We start from the raw sequence: 18,271 nt of genomic DNA on the forward strand, positions 1-18,271 counted from the left end.
TTCAGCAGTTTAAGGTGAGTTACGCTGAGGTACTACTGTAGATATTTTCCTGTCCCAAAAGGTTTACAATAAGTTTGTCCCTGAGGAAAAAGGATAAAGTGACTTGTCCAAGATCGTAGGGAGCAGCAGTGGAATTTGAACCTGGTTTCCGGCCCATAGTTCTAACCATTAGTTAACACCCAGTGCACTACCGGGCTGAGGGACCAGCTGAAGAAGGTTTCTACAGCAAATCTCCCAACAGACAAGAAATACATACACTGAAACCTACACTTAAAAAAAGCTTAATGCTCAGGACTCTTACTGCATGCATCCAATTACTTTAATGCAAGTGTCTAATTTGTCTTAGACCATGTACTTATAAAGACCATAAATGCATGGCACTGTGGCAGTCTTAATAAACAGATTTCATCGTGTCTAAGAAATACGCACAATTTTCATCGTGTCTAAGAAATACGCACAATTTTATCTGGATAATTATCATCTAGATCAATCAAGAAAAGGTCTTCTTCTTTACCCTACGGTGACATGAAGATGTGTTGTCTCTCTAGGACGTTTTTGAAGACTCCCCCCTCCTTCTTGCCCTTCACACTACCATTGTCACGTTATTTGTAATTCACTTGCATGGTTCACAAGCCCAATTTGTTTCAAACTGATGAAGGAAGTATAATGCCCAAAAGCTATTCAAGAAATGTGTTAAGTTAGTTCAATAATTTATAAAGGTCTCATATAATTTTTGTTGATCATTTTTTTACACACTGAGAAGAAACACAATTCTGCAAGATTTGACAGTGACACTGTTTGGGATTTGGTCATAACCTGACAGGGACACCGAAGGCTATCCATGTATTTATAAAAACTGTAATCCAGTGGATGCCGAAAACACCTGGTCTTGTTTAGATGCTCAAAATGACCCCAGTACTGAATTCTAGGCAACAGAATTAGATTTCACCACCTGATACCTACTGCTACATCTGGCAACAGCTGTTCTCTAAAACAAGCCTTTTGGGACAACCAAAACTGAACAACGTTGAAATATCACTCCCAGAAGACGCGGTAATCCCCAAGTCTTCTGGCAACAACTGTTAATAGACTCATTCTCCAGAAATATGTCCAAAACTTGTTTTAAACCCAGCTATGCTAATAGCAAAAGATGTGCCTATTAACCATGAGAGGACTCAACCCTTCAATTTCAGATCTAAAGTCAGCTGCCCTATCCATTGGTCTGCATAACCTGTGTATACAATCAGACATTTATTTTTTTACCTTGGTACCCTGAGCAGGGAACGCTTCTTCAAAATCAGCCAGAATCTGCTGTCCTAACTCTGACTGGGCAGCCTTTACCCTGTTATTAAAAGACAGAATCTGGTTAATTTTTTACCTTCCACTTTAAGCCAGACACTCTGATCTGCAATTCTGGAAATAATCTAAGCTGCAGAAAGTAGGAGCTAGTTAGTTTTCTCCATTTCATTTTCCTTACACAGCAAAAGCACTCATGAATTAAAATAAATAAATACAAATAAAAATGGGGTTAGACTTGGTGGATTTAAGACCAAAATAAAATAAAATGGGTCAATATTCAAAGCAATTTAACTGGCTAGAAACCATTCCTGGCTGGTTAAATTGCTTGCTCAAGACTAACCAGTTAGTGCCACTGAAAATGTCCAGCTAGCAACTATCTCAAAAAATGGCTATTTGGGGGGCATTCCGGGGATGGAGCCATAACTTGCCTGGTTAAAAAAAAAAACAAAACACGGGCTGAATATTACTTCCTACAATAATAAAATCTGGAGGGACATTTTCAATATGATGTCTAAGTCCGACATTTTGCTTAAAATGTCCACAATCCAAATAGCACATCCTACTATATAAATGAAGAGTGACCGACGTGCCGTGCATGCGCAGAACAGTGCAGCTGTTCTGCGCATCCGCGGCATGTCACAGGTCTCTCTCGACGACATCCCCTCCAGCGCGAGCCTCCCGACCACATCGCTCACAAGAACAGCCAGTGCTTTAATTTAGTTTAAAATGTACCTGGGGCAGGGCGGGGCAGGGATGCGATACCTGGGGCATCCAATGGTGTTGGGATGAGGTGGGCAGTGGTTCCCATCGTGGAGATTGAAGACGGGAGTTGGGAAGAGATTGGGATCACTGGGGGTTTTGAGGCGTTGTTACAGAGACGGAGGGGGGAAGCCCGAAAGCTTGGGGAGTGTTCTGGGGCTCTGACTGGCCCTGCGTCGGCGTCTGACGTCGACGTGATGACGTCAGACGCATGTTTCGACGCAGGGCCGGGAAATCTATTCTTTTAAAGGAACCGGCTCCTTTTAAGGAGTAGAGCCGGTTCCGAAGAGAGAAAAGGTCCGGCGTGGGACCGGAGGATGTGGGAAAAGTGCTCCGGCTCTGTGCACATGGTAGTGCTGCTCCCAAGATTCTCTGTGTCAGTCACAGCTCTGCGAGGGGGAGAAAAGAGGCGCGCGCGCACACACACACATATATATATATATACACACTCTCACTCAGAAACAAAACAACTTGCCCGTTGCAACGGGCTTTACGGCTTGTACAGCTATATTTGAAACAGCAAAACAGCTATAACTTCTGAGGCTGTCACAGAGACTGGTATGTACTGTTTCTTTTACATTTTAGGGGGTGGGAGAGGGTTACTGACCACTGGGGTGTAACGGGGGGAGTGGGAGTCATCACTTTAATCCTCCAGTAGTCATCTGGTCATTTAGGGCACTTTTTGGGGGCTTAGTTGTTATTAAAACAGGTCTAGCTCAAAACATCTTAGTTTTAGTCCTGGACATTTTTGTTTCGTTTCTGTTTTGTTCCATTATGAATGAAAAACGTACAGGTCTTAGGAACGCCCAAATCATGGGTGCTGAGGCTTTTTCCCTTTCACACTTTTTCGTACTCCAAGGGGTAAATATAGTATCTAAATAGTACTTTGCACATTGTATCAGAGAGTTATTTATTGTAATTCACTGTTTTTGTCCTCATCATCTCTCACGAAAGAGCATTTCAGGTGTCCACCACCCTTTATGTGAAAAAGTATTTTCTGATGTTGCTTCTGAGTTTCCCTTCCTGCAGCTTTAATTCATGCTCTCTAGTTCTGTATCCTCCCTGTTTTTGGAAAAGGTTTGTTTGTTCATTTATATCTTTTAAAGTATTTAAATGTCAGAATTATATCTCCCCCGTCCCTCCTCTTCTTCAGGGTATACATATTCCAGTCCTGGTGCAGACCCCATACCATTTTTGGTTGCTTTCGTCTGAATGGCTGAGGTCTCACCAACGACTTGCACCTCCTTTCTGCTGGTTATGCAGCACTTAATGCAGCCAAGCACCCTCCTGGCCTTAACCTCTGCCTTATCACATTGTTTCATCAGTTTGAGATCCTTAGCCACTATCACCATAAGATCTCATTCCTCATTTAGGCACATCAGCCTCTAACCTCCTCTGGATTACTGTATCCAATATGCATCACTCTACAGTTCTTCACATTAAAGCTTAACTACCATGCTTCCAATTTTTGAAATTCAAATCCAAGCTGAGAGTTAGATTCAGGTACAATAGGTATTTTCCCTGCACCTGAGGCAAGGGAGGATACAAGAACTTCTTGCCAAGAAGTATCAGTGGTAGAAGTGGGATCTGAACCCTGGTTTCCACTGTTCTAACCATTAAGCTACTCTTCTATCACCTAAACGTGATGTACAAAGTGTCTTATTGAGTGAGTGCCTGCAACGTCCACCTCCTGAAGTGCATTTCTTAGTAATATAAAATACAACAGCGGATAGCGATCATAAGGTCCATCTATTCTACCTAGACCAAGCTACAGACCCAAAACTCATGTGTATCAAACAATTTACCATCACAGCATAAGAACATAAGAACCGCCATACTGGGAAAAGACCAAGGGTCCATCAAGCCCAGCATCCTGTCTCCGGCAGTGGCCAATCCAGGCCTCAAGAACCCGGCAAAAACCCAAAAACAACACAAAAATTTAAATTAATAATGTTCAACTGACTTTTCCTTCAGGAATCTGTCCAAACCCCCTTTAAACTCAGCAAGACCAACTGCTGTCACTACATTCTCCGGCAACGAGTTTCAGAGTCTAACTATGCGCTGAGTAAAGAACAATTTTCTCCTATTTGTTTTAAATCTACCACATTCTAGCTTCATCTTATGTCCCATGGTTCTATTATTGTTAGAAAGTGTAAACAAACGTTTTGCTTCTGTCCGCTCCATTCCACTCATTATCTTGTAGACTTCTATCATATCACCCCTCAGCCGCCTCTTCTCCAAGCTGAAGAGCCCTAACCGTCTTAGCTTTCCTCACAGGGAAGTCCTCCCATCCCTTTACCATTTTCGTCACCCTTCTCTGTACCTTCTCCAATGCCTTTATATCTTTTTTGAGGTGCGGCAACCAGAACTGAACACAATACTCAAGGTGCGGTCTCACCATGGAGCGATACAACGGCATTATAACATCCTCGTGTTTGTTTTCCATCCCTTTCCTAATAATACTCAATATTCTGTGGGCTTTCTTAGCTGCTGCAGCACACCGAGCAGAAGTTTTCAACGTCTTATCCATGATGACTCCCAGCAGGAATACAGAACAGAGTATCGTCACATACACTGCAAGAAAGGAGACTACAGAGAAAGATTTCAGCTGCACATAGCCTGGGGCTCTCTTGTGTTTGTAAACATGTCCCTGGCTTTTTAATCTTGTGAAGACTGTATTCCCTAGACAGAAGTGGCTAACCATAATGGGATATAATGGATCTGTAGTGCAGCTGCAGCACTACAGATAAACTGTGTTCCTCAGGCTGCCAGAAGCCACATGTATATACACTGTCTATATGGTGTACTTCACTTCCATTTAGAGACTGCTTTTCATTACAATACCACATAAGTTAAGCCTATCATTGCCAAGGTCAATGGGGTGGGTAGGGTGTTCCTTATTTTCTCACAAGCTGACCTATGTATCACTACCAGATGCTACAATTCACTGTGTAAAACACAGACACTGCTAAAGCTAACAGGCCATAAACATCCCCCAGGGTCTCCAGCTTTTTTTATGTTCAAGAATCTCTAAAACAAGCCCCCAAAAATAAAGATGATTGCATCCATACCATTTTCCAGCAGATGTGTCAAACACTGTACCAGTAATTCTTCTCTACTATCCAAATCGTTTTCATTTGAAATATTTTACATTCTAATAAGCGGTCAGGAATAATCATCAGTTATCTGAAGATATGACACCATAGTCAAAGTAGAACTACCAGCATTTTAAAAAATATTATTCCTGGAAATGAACATTGTAATTATGAATGATGATAAGTTGTGATTAAGAAAAGAACCTCCGTTTTAAGAAAATCATCCTTTTTCTCTTATTTCTTAGAGAGTAATTTTCAAAAACAGCAGTGCTTTTTTGGACATGGGCTTTTCTAAAATTGCCCACACTATGCGTGGGTACAGTATCCGCTGCAGGGTGAAACAATAGGGTGAAGTTCACACTTATGCACAGACCTTTGAATGTTCAAAAGTAGATGTGATTTTTACTTTCAAAAAATTGTGCGCCCCAAATAAGAAGTATTTGAAAGCATGCTCAAACTCTCAAAAATCTGGTAAAGTCTGTGCAAGAAAGACTTCTCACAAATAAATAATTAAAAAAAAAAGTCTGTGCAAGAAAAAGTCTAAATCTACTCCTCACTAAGGAAGGTTCTATAATCACCTGCTTGGGGATAATTTTATAAAGGTTTTTCTTATGTCGTTAAAGACAACAAGTTGGAGCGCACTTATAAACGCACTGTGTTGGTATTCTTGGGGCGTAGTTTAGAACTCTGTCCTTGCTCCACCCAATGTGTGTGCATATGTCATAAATACAAGAAAAAAATGCATAGAGTACTGTCACAGAAGTGAATTTTAAAGATTGTTTTCCAACTCTGCCTTGAGCGACAAGTGCACTCGGGGTCTGTATTTTTGATTAGAAGTAATTCTGTTTGTATGAAAATGATTTGGAATGTAGAAGAAGATAAGACACAGCTCTTAATTAATTTGGTATGTGAAGGGAGAGGTGGAGCCTGTTTCAAGTTCAGACTGGCCACCTGGACTGAGAAACATGTGACCACATTCCCACAGTATGGCTTGTTTACCAAAACAGAGAAATTCTCAAGCATTCTGTAATTTTCCTTAGCTCTGAACATGAGTTCTAAGCCTAATAAAAAAAGGAGGCCTTTTACAGTGAAGCTGGAAGTTCATCTATGGGTGGACGCTTCGCATAGAACCAGACTCCTGGTCAGACTCCAGCTTCGCTGAAAAAGGGGCTTCTCTCAGCTGATGTAAAAAGCCTGGATGATGTAGGGACCAGTGATGGATGTATAATGATTGTTTATTGCTTCTTTTCCTGGTCTAGAAACTCCTACCATTGCTTGGATGTAGGGACCAGCGATGTAATGATTGTTTACAGGTATTTTTTCTTTTCAGTTATAATCATTGTGTATATAGCTTAATCATTGTATATATCTTAATCGTTGTCTATTTTAGAACCTCTAATAAAAGACTCATTTGCCTAATACAAATCCAAAAGAATCCACAGTAATTACTGAGTAGTCTGTGTCAGTAAAGCAGACTGTAAAACCAGGTCAGAACAAGTACACACAGACACAGATACACACTTACCTTCTTTTGCGCTGGTGTCAATGTTAGTGTTGACATTTGTGTGCTACAGAGGCTGGCCCTGGGTGCCAATATTCTAAAAATATTTGTGGCAGTTACTCATTAAAATGATAGATGTTGCACTAACTAATATAAGGCCTATCCTTTGATATCAAACAAGTCACCAGAGATGTCAAGTTACACTCAGCTCAATGCATCTGATCAAATATACTTTAGGGTTGATTTGCTTTGAATGGAAATACTAAGCAAATCCTCTTTCTACTTCTTAACTTAGAGACCCTTTTGCTAAGCCGCAGTAGGCGTACCGCACACTAAAAGAGCACTACCAAGGGATGCGCTGAGGCATTCCATGGTAGTGTTCTGCTTAGAAAGCTCTAATCCCAAGGTAGAAAATATGTTTGTTTATTTTCCAGCATGGGACGTGTGTCTGGGAGCACAGAGTAGATGTGTCTGAGCTAATCGGGTAGCACGGGCACATTATCTAAATAGGTAGCAGTAACAGCCATGCGCTAATTGTATGTCCATTAAAAAAAAAAAAAAAAAAAGCTGACCGCGGCCATTTTTAGCCGCATTAGGAAGTGGCCAGACCAAGCAGCTAAGCCATGAACTAATTGCAGCATCAGCCATTTTCTAGCGCCTTAGAAAAACAACCCCTTAGTTAATATCCTATATAATAAAACGCACCTCCAACATTCTGAAGCTGGCTGCATGGCTGAGGCATTCCTGCTCTCTGTATCCATCTCCTGAATTGACATCATGTACTTCTGGGTTCGTCACAAGCAGAAGTGACCAACCACACGAGGTTTCTTGGCTTCAGAATGTTGGAGGTGCATTCTATTAAATAGGATTGGTCAGTTCCTTGAAGCACAGTCAGAGCTCAGCGTCCTGCACAGTAACGCTCAGACACCAGAGAGAGAGAGCGGGGGCCTGACACCAGAGAGGGGGGGAGGTATCTCTGTCACGCACACACTCTCTCTCTCAGTCAATGTCTTTCTCACTCTCACACACAGTCTCTCACACACTCTATGTCTCACATTCACTCTCTATGTGTCACGCAGTCACTCACACACTCTCTTGGTCTCATGCACTCAGTCTCACAGAGAGTCTGTGTCTCACACACACTCTCTCTCTCGCACACACTGTATCTGTGTGAAACACACACTCACACTCTCTCTCACACTGTGTCTCACATACGCACTTGCACACACTCTCATTCTCACACACACACTCTCTCTCTCTCACAGACACACTCGCACCCAGACTCAATCTCTCACACACAATCACTCTCACATACACTCTCTGAGGAAAACCTTGCTAGCGCCCGTTTCATTTGTGTGAGAAACGGGCTTTTTTTTACTAGTATTTTAAATAAATCAGGCTTGCAAAGCTGATCATATGTTTGTCTGCTGCCCTGTATTAGACTTTCATATAAAGAAATGCCTACATCTCGTCCCTTTTTCCACTTTTTGAGGCAGTTGACTATGAGGCATATTTTCAAAGCACTTTGGGAGGCTAAGTTCCATAGGTTTCTATGGAACTTTGGGAGGCTAAGTGCTTTGAAAATGAGCCCCTATGTACCTTACTGAATTTGTAAACCGTTATGATAGTATGTACTCTATGGTGGTATACCAAGAATTTAAAAAAAAAAATCTGAAGAGCATATGATGCATTTATAAACTGTTCTTCCTGCTGAAATACCACTCTGCCTCTTGGTTTTGTGCTTGTTTTATTTTACCTTTCTGACAGCTGTCGTATCTGAGGAATTCCCATGTACTTTTGGAAATGCTCCAGCACGTTCACCACCCCTTGTAAGAGATTGGCAACTTCGCCATACTGTCTCCTTCGAGTCATAGCCCTGCACAGGAAACCATTAAGAATTATACAAAAAAAAAAAAAAAAAAAAAGAATTATTTACAATGAGAACAGAAGTTGGTTGTTATCCAGCTGTTTACTTCTCTATCAGGCGAGGCTTTATACATTTATTCCTTATAACAATGAAGTTGATTAGATGTGGATATGCAATGCAAGTATCCATTCATATTTATCAGCAGTAGTAACCCTGTGCTGATTATGAGGATTTAGATTTAATTATTCACCTTTCCAAACTTGAATTCAAGGTGACATACAGTAGAGACACAGTAGGTATTTACCTGCCCCAGAAGGCTTACAATCTAAGCCTGTGTCTGAAGCAATGGAGGCTGAAATAGACTTGTCCAGTGTCACATGAAAGAATGAAAGCTTTCCTTTCCTTTTACAATAAATCTTCCACTAATCCCGGACATGTCCACATGACACCCTACCACAGTGAGTTCTTTTAGCCAGCACAGGAACGTGCAAATAGACCCCTGGCTTGGTGGCAATTTTGGGTACTATAGCACTGGATGGCCAGAACTAAATGCTCTGTTAAGAGTCGGTATAGTATGGGCATGCCACGATTTGTAGTAGTTCCCCTTCCAAAGATGCCAGTATCACAGAGATTAGCTGACCCCATACATTTCTGGCCAGCACTAAAGGAGAAAGCCTTAGGACAGGGGTATCAAACATTTAGCCTGCAGAAGCCTTTTATCCATTCTACTGCCCCGTCCAACCTTGGCTTCAAGGCCCCTCCCCTTCCACACGCCCCATGCTGTGCTGCTGCTACATTCAGCCACTACAGCTTCTCTCTTCAGTTACCACTGCCCCCTACCTCTGCAGTCCATCCAGTGTTGAGGGGGTGAGACACATTTCCCCTGTCTCTTCAGTTACTACTCTCACCCCCCCCCCCCAAGTCCTCCCCCTGCAGTTCAGTATCTCACCCTCTCCACAGGTGCTTCAGCTCTGGCCACAGAGCCTTCAAGCTTCCATGCTCCGGCTGCTGCTAGGTCCTGCCCTCTCTGAATCATACTTCCCGTTTCCGGAGGGAACAAAACCCAGCAGCAGCCTGAATACAGAAGCTCAAAGGCTCTGTGACTGCTGATGCCACCACCATAGGTCCAGTGAGATGTGGTCACAGCAGCAGCAGGAGGTGGAGAGAGGATTAGAGAAGGGGGAGATTGTGGGGTGGGAGGGTGTATGCATTAAGGGAGATGCTGGGAGCACATTAGTGGGTGGAGGAGGAACTGGTGGATTGGGGTTCATGTGTGACCAAGTGGATTTGGGTTTGTGTATGATCACATCAGTATCGAATAACTAAGTCTAGTGTGCTAGAGGGCGTGGAAGATGTGTACATGTGTGTAGTTGGAGTTTCTGTGTATGGGCTGCTGAACTGCTTTTGTTATATTCTAGTCTTTTTACCACCACTCCACACTAATTATGTACCAGCCACTCGCAATTTGGAGTGATAAAAGACCAAGGCCACGTATGAGAAAAGCAAATTTACACTTTTATTTTTTTTTAAACACTTCTTAACTCCATTAGATCAAGAATCATAGTAACACCACCAGACCCTCCCCCTGGTCACCCACAACATCTAAGGGAGACTCCCCCTCACAGTCAGTAAACCTACATACAGTTGCTTTTTTGCCACTGCACCCAACATTAAAATGGATTTCATACCCCCACCTTACACTTTATATATTGTGTAAGATTCTGCCTTCCTCAAAGAGTCCACTGTTGTGAACTGAATCCAATGAAAGTATTAAGTATTAATACTATAATCTGCTGAGCAAACCTGGGAACCGTCTTGGGTTTACATGCAAAGAGATAACCGCACAGAGACTCCTCTTGCTGTTGGCTATTAATAGTTTTAAATTCAAAAGCAACTGATGACCATTACTTACTCAAGCGAATCTACTCCTCCAGCTAACATATGCAAGTGATTGAGTGTTGTGATGGAGGTAGTCAAATGGCGCTTGGCATGATCCAATTGTTTAATATCTCGAGTGATTTCTTTAACCTACCAGTAAAAATTAAGAAATATTATTAATCAAAGCACATACAATTAAAATAAGGTAAAATTATGTATCATACCTGATAATTTTCTTTCCATTAATCATAGCTGATCAATCCATAGACTGGTGGGTTGTGTCCATCTACCAGCAGGTGGAGATAGAGAGCAAACTTTTGCCTCCCTATATGTGGTCACGTGCTGCCGGAAACTCCTCAGTATGTCGATATCAAAGCTCCATCCGCAGGACTCAGCACTTAGAGAATTACACCCACGAAGGGACACTCTGCCCAGCTCACCACCGCCGAAACGGGGGAGGGGAATTAACCCAGCTCATCCCCACACAAGTGGGGGAGGGGAATCCGTCCAGCTCATCCCCGCGGAGCGGGGGAGGGACACCACACCCGCCGATGCAGGGGGATCTGGCTTATCCTGCAACCGCAACCGCGGGAGGAGCTGACTGACCCTAACACCGCCGAAGCGGGAGGGGTACAAAGCTGCCCTACAGCCGCACGAAGCGGGAGGGAGTGCCGGCAGAATTTAAATCTCAATCCAGCCCCGTAAAACGGAAGGGAGAGGAATGCAGCAGCTCACTGTAACACAAACTCGTCTCAACTCTTGAAGAATCCAGGTGAAAGAAGAACTTGAACACGAAGTCCTCCTGAAGTAACTGAAGGCTAAACTTGAACCTAAAATTCAACCAGAATATAAACAGTACAGATATCTGGGAGGGGCTATGGATTGATCAGCTATGATTAATGGAAAGAAAATTATCAGGTATGATCCATAATTTTACCTTCCATATCATCAAGCTGATCAATCCATAGACTGGTGGGATGTACCGAAGCAGTACTCACCCAGGGCGGGACATAGAAATCCCTGACCGCAACACTGAAGCTCCAAACCGGGCCTCCGCCCGAGCAGCCACAGTCAAGCGGTAATGCCTGGCAAAGGTATGGGCCTTCCCCGCGGCCACCTAAGCCGCTGCAATGGCTTCCTTGACCCATCTTGCCACTGTAGGCTTAGAAGCCTGCAGACCCTTACGAGGACCTGTAAACAGGACAAACAGAAGATCCGATTTCCGGCAATCATTGGTCACTTCCAAGCATCTGATGATGACTCGTCTCACATCCAGAAATTGAGAACAGAGTATTCCTCTGGGTAGTCCTCCCTACGAAAGGAAGGGAGACAGAGCTGCTGATTCACATGGAAGCGAAAAACAATCTTGGGCAGGAAGGAAGGCACTGTGCGAATAGACACTCCTGCCTCAGTGAACTGCAGAAAAGGCTCTCGACCTGAGAGTGCCTGGAGCTCGGAAACTCTTCTGGCTGAAGTGATAGCCACCAAAAAGACTGCTTTCAACGTCAGGTCTTTCAGAGATGCCCTCGACAAGGGTTCAAAAGGCGGCTTCTGCAATGCTCTTAGCACCAGGTTGAGATTCCACGCAGGCACCACTGAGTGCAGAGGAGGGCGCCGGTGATTAACTCCCTTGAGAAAGCGCACCACATCTGGCTGCGAAGCCAGGGAAGCACCCTTCAGGCGGCCCCTGAAGCAAGCCAGAGCCGCTACCTGGGCTTTAAGGGAACTGAGCGACAGGTCTTTCTCCAGACCTTCTTGCAGGAACGCCAACACTGAAGAAATTGGAGCAGTGAAGGGAGAAAGTGAGCCTGCTTCACACCACGCTGCAAAGATACGCCAACCCTGGCGTAAGCAGTAGAAGTAGAGCGCTTCCTCGCTCTCAGCATAGTGGCGATGACCTTGTCTGAGAAAGCCTTCTTTCTCAGACGCTGCCGCTCAATAGCCAGGCCGTAAGACCAAAGGGGGAGGGATCCTCCATCCCCACGGGACCCTGATGTAAACAGGTCCTGCTCCACTGGCAGCCGCAGAGGATCGGCGACTGAGAGCCTGAACAAGTCCGCATACCAGGGACGTCTGGGCCAATCCGGACCCACCAGGATTACCCTGCCGGGGATGCTTTGCCACCCGGTCTAGCACCCTGCCCAACATGGGCCAGGGCGGGAACACATAGAGAAGCTCGTGTCGGCCACTGTTGGAGAAGAGCATCTACTCCCAGGGATCGAGGGTCCCGTCCTCTGCTGAAAAAGCGCGGAACTTGGCAATTGGCCGATGACGCCATGAGATCTAGGCTCGGCTGGCCCCAGCGCTTCGTGATGTCCAAGAACGCCTGAGCAGATAGCTGCCACTCTCCGAGCTCCAAGGTATGGCGACTGAGAAAGTCCGCCTTGACATTCATGACTCCGGCAATGTGGGCCGCTGACAGCTGCTCCAGGTTCTCTTCCGCCCACTGGCAGAGATTCATAGCCTCCTTGGCTAGAGGGGCGCTCTTGGTACCTCCCTGGCGGATGACATAGGCCACAGCCGTGGCATAGTCCGACAGGACCCGTACTGGCTTCAACGCCAGTACCGGGATGAACTCCAGCAGCGCCAACCGAATGGCTCTGAGTTCCAGGAGGTTGATAGACCACTTGCCTCTGCAGGAGACCGGAGCCCCTGCGCTGTCCTTCCCAAGCAGTGGGCTCCCCAGCCCGTCAAAGAGGCGTCTGTCGTGACGACAATCCACTCCGGGGTCACCAGAGGCATTCCTGCAGACAACTTGACTGTCTGCGTCCACCAGCTCAGCGCCTTGCGCACTGCTGGGACCAAGGGAAGGCGCACAGCATACTCCTCCGACATCGGAGTCCAGCGCTGCAGCAGAAATTGCTGTAGTGGTCTCATATGAGCCCTGGCCCAGGGCACTACTTCCATCGTGGCCGTCATAGAGCCCAACAGCTGCACATAGTCCCAAGCCCGAAGAGGAGAGGCTACTAGGAACTGGTCCGCCTGAGCCTGAAGCTTGACAATCCGATTGTCTGGCAGGAGCACTCTGCCCACTTGGGTGTCGAATCGAACTCCCAGATACTCCAGGGACTGAGTTGGGCGCAGCTGGCTTTTCTCCCAGTTGATGATCCACCCAGGGAGCTCAAAAGAGCAACCACCCGGTTCACAGCTTTGCCGCACTCTGCATAAGAGGGGCTCGAATCAACCAATCGTCCAGATAAGAATGGACTTGTACTCCTTCCTTCCTCAGGAAGGCCGCGATGACCACCATTACTTTGGGGAAGGTCCGCGGAGCAGTAGCCAACCCGAACGGGAGGGCTCTGAACTGGAAGTGTCGGCCCAGTACTGCAAAACGCAGAAAGCGTTGATGAGGAGGCCAGATGGGAATATGCAAGTACGCTTCCTTGATGTCCAAGGATGCCAGGAACTCTCCTGCCTTCACTGCCGCTATAACAGAGCGGAGGGTCTCCATGCGAAAGTGCCGAACTTTCAAGGCCTGATTGACCCCTTTGAGGTCGAGGATAGGCCGTACAGAACCTCCTTTCTTTGGTACCACAAAGTAAATGGAGTAACGTCCCTTGCCAAGCTGATTTTCTGGCACCGGAACGACCGCCCCCAGGCGGATCAGATTGTTCAAGGTCTGCTGCACTACCACAGCTTGACCGGAGACTTGCAGGGAGAGAGTACAAACCCGTCTTTTAAGGGTCGGCAGAACTCTAGCTTGTAGCCGTCTCTGATGACTTCCAGTACCCAAGCGTCTGAAGTTATTGTGGTCCACTCGCCCATAAACGAGGACAGCCGTCCTCCAATCTGCACTGGGGCGTGGACCAAGGCCCTGTCATTGGGTACGAGACCCTGGGGGAGGCCCGGAGGGAGCACCTCCGGGACGGCGGTCTCTGCGAAAAGAATGCTGCTTGGGGGAGAAGTTCCTTTTGAAGGAAGAGGGGGCAGAGGAGCCCGACCTGCCCGGGCGGTACCGACGGGCTTCTGAAACCGTCCTCTTGAGGTACCAGGGCGAGTACTAGCCCGAGCCCTGACCTCTGGTAACTTCTTGCCCTTAGACGTGCCGAGATCGGTCACGATTTTGTCCAGCTCGACCCCAAAGAGCAGCTTGCCTTTAAAAGGCAATCTAGCCAGGCGGGATTTAGAGGCGTGGTCAGCAGACCAATGTTTCAGCCAGAGCCACCGCCGCGCAGAGATTGTCTGAGCCATGCCTTTCGCTGAGGCCCTCAAGACATCATACAGCAAGTCTGCCAAATAGGCTAAGCCCGATTCCAGGGCCGGCCAATCAGCCCTCAAGGAAAGATCCGAGGGGAAAGCCCGCTGCACCATAGTCAGGCACGCCCTGGCCACATAGGAGCCGCAAATTGAGGCCTGCAAACTTAAAGCAGCTGCCTCAAAGGACGACCTTAAGGCCGCCTCCAATCTTCTGTCTTGGGCGTCCTTTAGGGCCGTGCCACCTTCCACCGGCAACGCCGTTTTCTTAGTCACCGCAGTGATTAAAGAATCCACGGTAGGCCACAGATAGGCCTCACGTTCGCTTTCAGTCAAAGGATAGAGGCGGGACATAGCCCTAGCCACTTTAAGGCTCGCTTCCAGGACATCCCATTGAGCCGCAATTAAGGTGTGCATGACATCATGCACGTGGAAGGTTCTAGGCGGGCGCTTCGTCCCCAGCATAATGGCGGAGCCAACAGGGGCTGAGAGAGAGACGTCCTCCGGAGAGGAAATCTTTAAAATGCTCATGGCCTGCATTAACAGGTTGGGCAAATCCTCTGAGCGAAAGATCCGTGCTGCAGAGGGGTCATCCGCTCCATCCGAGCGGGGATCCGTCTCCTCCAAGGAATCCGCAAAGGACCGTTGGGAGACCTCAGATACGCTGCCCTCATCTACATCGGAGGAGACAAAGTCCTCCAAGGCCTGGGAATCAACCCGAGGGCGTTTACCTCTGGGAACCTCAACCTCTTTACCAGACGAGGGAGCAGGGGCAGCGTTTTGCATAAGGAAGGCCTGATGCAGCAGCAAAACAAACTCGGGGGAGAAACCCCCCAGACTGTGCACTTCGGCAGCCTGGGCAACGGCCCTAGACGCACCCTCAACCGGCGCTCGCAAGAGCGGGGGAGAGACATGCTGTGCATCCAAAATGGCGTCCGGCGCGACACTCCGCGAAGGAGCCGCGCGGGAAGAACGGCGCTTAACTTTAGCCGCTTTTGTGCCGTCGCCCAAATTAAGGGCGTTCATGGCATTAATGTCTCCAACCTCAAGGGCGGCCCAAGAAGAAGCCGTCCGAGCCGCGTGGCCAGCCAAGATGGCGGAGGCGAGGAGCGGGGGATGGGCGTTTATGGCGGGAAAAACCGCCACGCCGGAGGAAGGACCGGGACATTCATCGGTCACGAAACTGTCACCCAACAAGGGCGAATCAGGCTTTAAGACCCCCGCATCCCCTCTAGAAGCGCCCAAGCGATCCGGGGAGCGACTCTTTACGCCCTCGCCCTCCGACGCCATATGCCACGTGGAGATAAATCGGGGAACCCCCTGCCCGCTATAAAAAGGTAAAAATTACCTGCTGTCCGCTCCGAGCTGTAATGACCTGGTGTCCCAGTGAGTAGCTGCAATAAACGTTTAAATAAACGTCGAAATAAACGCCTTTAAGGACGTTCAAAATTTTTTTTTTTTTTTTTTAACGGAGCCAGCGGAAGGGGGGAGAAAAGGAGGGACCTGGCACCACCAGGTTTGCACTTGCTCAAAAGAGCCCTCAACCCCAGGCACTCAACAAAACCTAAAAATTAGGCTTGGAGGCCTAGCCAGAGCTGCTGCTGTGTGTGACCACCACCTGCTGAGATAGAGAACATACTGAGGAGTTTCCGGCAGCACATGACCACATATAGGGAGGCAAAAGTTTGCTCTCTATCTCCACCTGCTGGTAGATGGACACAACCCACCAGTCTATGGATTGATCAGCTTGATGATATGGAAAAACTGATTACTCACGCTGTGTAACTCAATGAATTCCAAAATCAGCTACTGCAAAATTTCAACGACAAAAGGCTGAAGTGGAATTTCTTTTCTAGATCAGACCTTACAACAGAATTGTCATCTACAGGTAAGTCATAGCGAGTCTTCCCTTATGAGGCTTGAGTGCCTGAAATACCCAGCCAGACCTCCTTTCAGTATCTAATCCCAGTCTGTGTATGTATGGTCTTTTCTTGCCTGCTACGTCTGTAGTGTATGCAAATGTATCTCATGTATATTCATTGCTTGAAAACTGACTGGTTATGATGTCACCAGGACAGGTCAAGAAAGCCCTGCTAAACAGCATTCACATTTTAATAACTAAGCTTCATATGGGTGGACTGAAGATGTGCCAATACAGAATCTCTTTTGTTTGTTTCTAAACAATTTCTTCCAGCTCAGTCAGAGCTGGCCTCTGTTGGACTGTGGCATAAGCCTTCATCTGTAACTACCTGTGGATTTTTCCCTGATTTATACTTATCCCAATTCTAGGCTGGGAAGTCACATGATACGACTCCTCTCAAAACCCTGACATCTTGGGTCCCAAATCCTATCACAAAATCTCGGCATTGTGCAGTGACGAACGCCCTCCTCCCAGCACACACGCCTCCAGGACCGGAAGGCCCAAGCTGGGAATCAAATCAAGGTCCTTCACATGGCAATGCACAGCACTGCCGTGGAGCTACTGGGCTCACCCCCAGAATATATTTCTTAGATGAATATTGACAACTTACCATTTGCTCAGATTTTTCTGCTTTGTCTTTGATATCTTTGATCTTGCCAAAAAGTTGCTGGATGGCTTTCTGGGCCTCTTCCAGAGCCTGTGAAAAAGACAAAAAGGGATATAAAACTGAAGTTAGATGAACTGCTTGATTTTACGGAACTGCTTTACAAAAAGACTCAAGTGCTACACAAGCAGTGCCAACCAGAACTAAATGACACTGCTTTCTCAGATGCACACACATCTTTGGTACAAGGAAATGCATGAATCTGAGAAAAAAAATAATCACCTTTTGAACTTGGTGTGTCAAAATTCGCCAAAAAACCAAGCATAACTCGGGTGGTGTGTCACTTCGAGAAAAATCACTGCTACTAGGACCGCCCCCAGGCCCCCCCCTTACCCGAGATTGCTGCCCACCCGAGGTCGCTGGGCCCCCCCTCCACCCGCTACCGGGCCCAGAACTAACCTTAAAGCCTCCTTTCACGTCGCAGCAAGCAGCAGGGCAGACCTCTCCTCCTTCCTTCTGTGCTCCGCCCTCGCGGACGTTACGTCAAGCGAGGGCGGGACACGGAAGGAAGGAGTAGCCTGCCCTGCTGCTGCGATGTGAAAGGAGGCTTTAAGGTTAGTTTTCGGGAGCGAGGAAGGAGGGCGGACCACACTGCGGCGGCACCGCGTGTCATCGAAAATGGCTACGCGTGTCAGTGCTGACACGCGTGTCATAGGTTCGCCATCAGGGCCCTAGGCGAACCTTCAGCCATGCACCTCCCACCCCAGGGTGGCTCAAGGTCCCCCAACCTCATGTGCAGCATCTCCCCTATCCCCTCGTAGTCCAGCATCTCTCTCCCCCCACCCACATCAGTATCTCTCTAAATTACTACCCTTGCCCCTTCATTTCTTCTTCCTTACTCCTCCCGGTGTTCAATCTCTCTCTCAGTAACTCCCCTTTCCTTTCCTATCCCCTCAGGGCCTCACCCAAAGTTTGGAGGAGGCGAGACCCAGTGTGCCTTGAGCAGATGCTCAAGTTCCCACACCGACTGCAATCTTTCTTTTTTTTTTTTAATTCTTTATTCAATTTCAATGAAATACAATGGACGAACAGTTAAGATGACAGTGATACAAAATGCTCACCCCAAATCTACATTTCCCCTTCCCTCCCACCC

General features: G+C 46.9%; 1 protein-coding gene across 1 annotated transcript in view; it reads right to left on the reverse strand.

The window, feature by feature from the left end:
* The window catches only part of VPS53 (VPS53 subunit of GARP complex), a 126,643-nt gene that overhangs the window by 58,506 nt on the left and 49,866 nt on the right, over nucleotides 1-18,271 (reverse strand). The window contains 4 exon segments of the mRNA XM_030222475.1: nucleotides 1,264-1,342; nucleotides 8,411-8,530; nucleotides 10,434-10,549; nucleotides 17,125-17,211. Of these exon segments, the coding sequence (XP_030078335.1) occupies nucleotides 1,264-1,342; nucleotides 8,411-8,530; nucleotides 10,434-10,549; nucleotides 17,125-17,211 (402 nt within the window).

Source organism: Microcaecilia unicolor, chromosome 13 (assembly GCF_901765095.1).
Source record: "Microcaecilia unicolor chromosome 13, aMicUni1.1, whole genome shotgun sequence".
Classification (NCBI taxonomy): domain Eukaryota; kingdom Metazoa; phylum Chordata; class Amphibia; order Gymnophiona; family Siphonopidae; genus Microcaecilia; species Microcaecilia unicolor.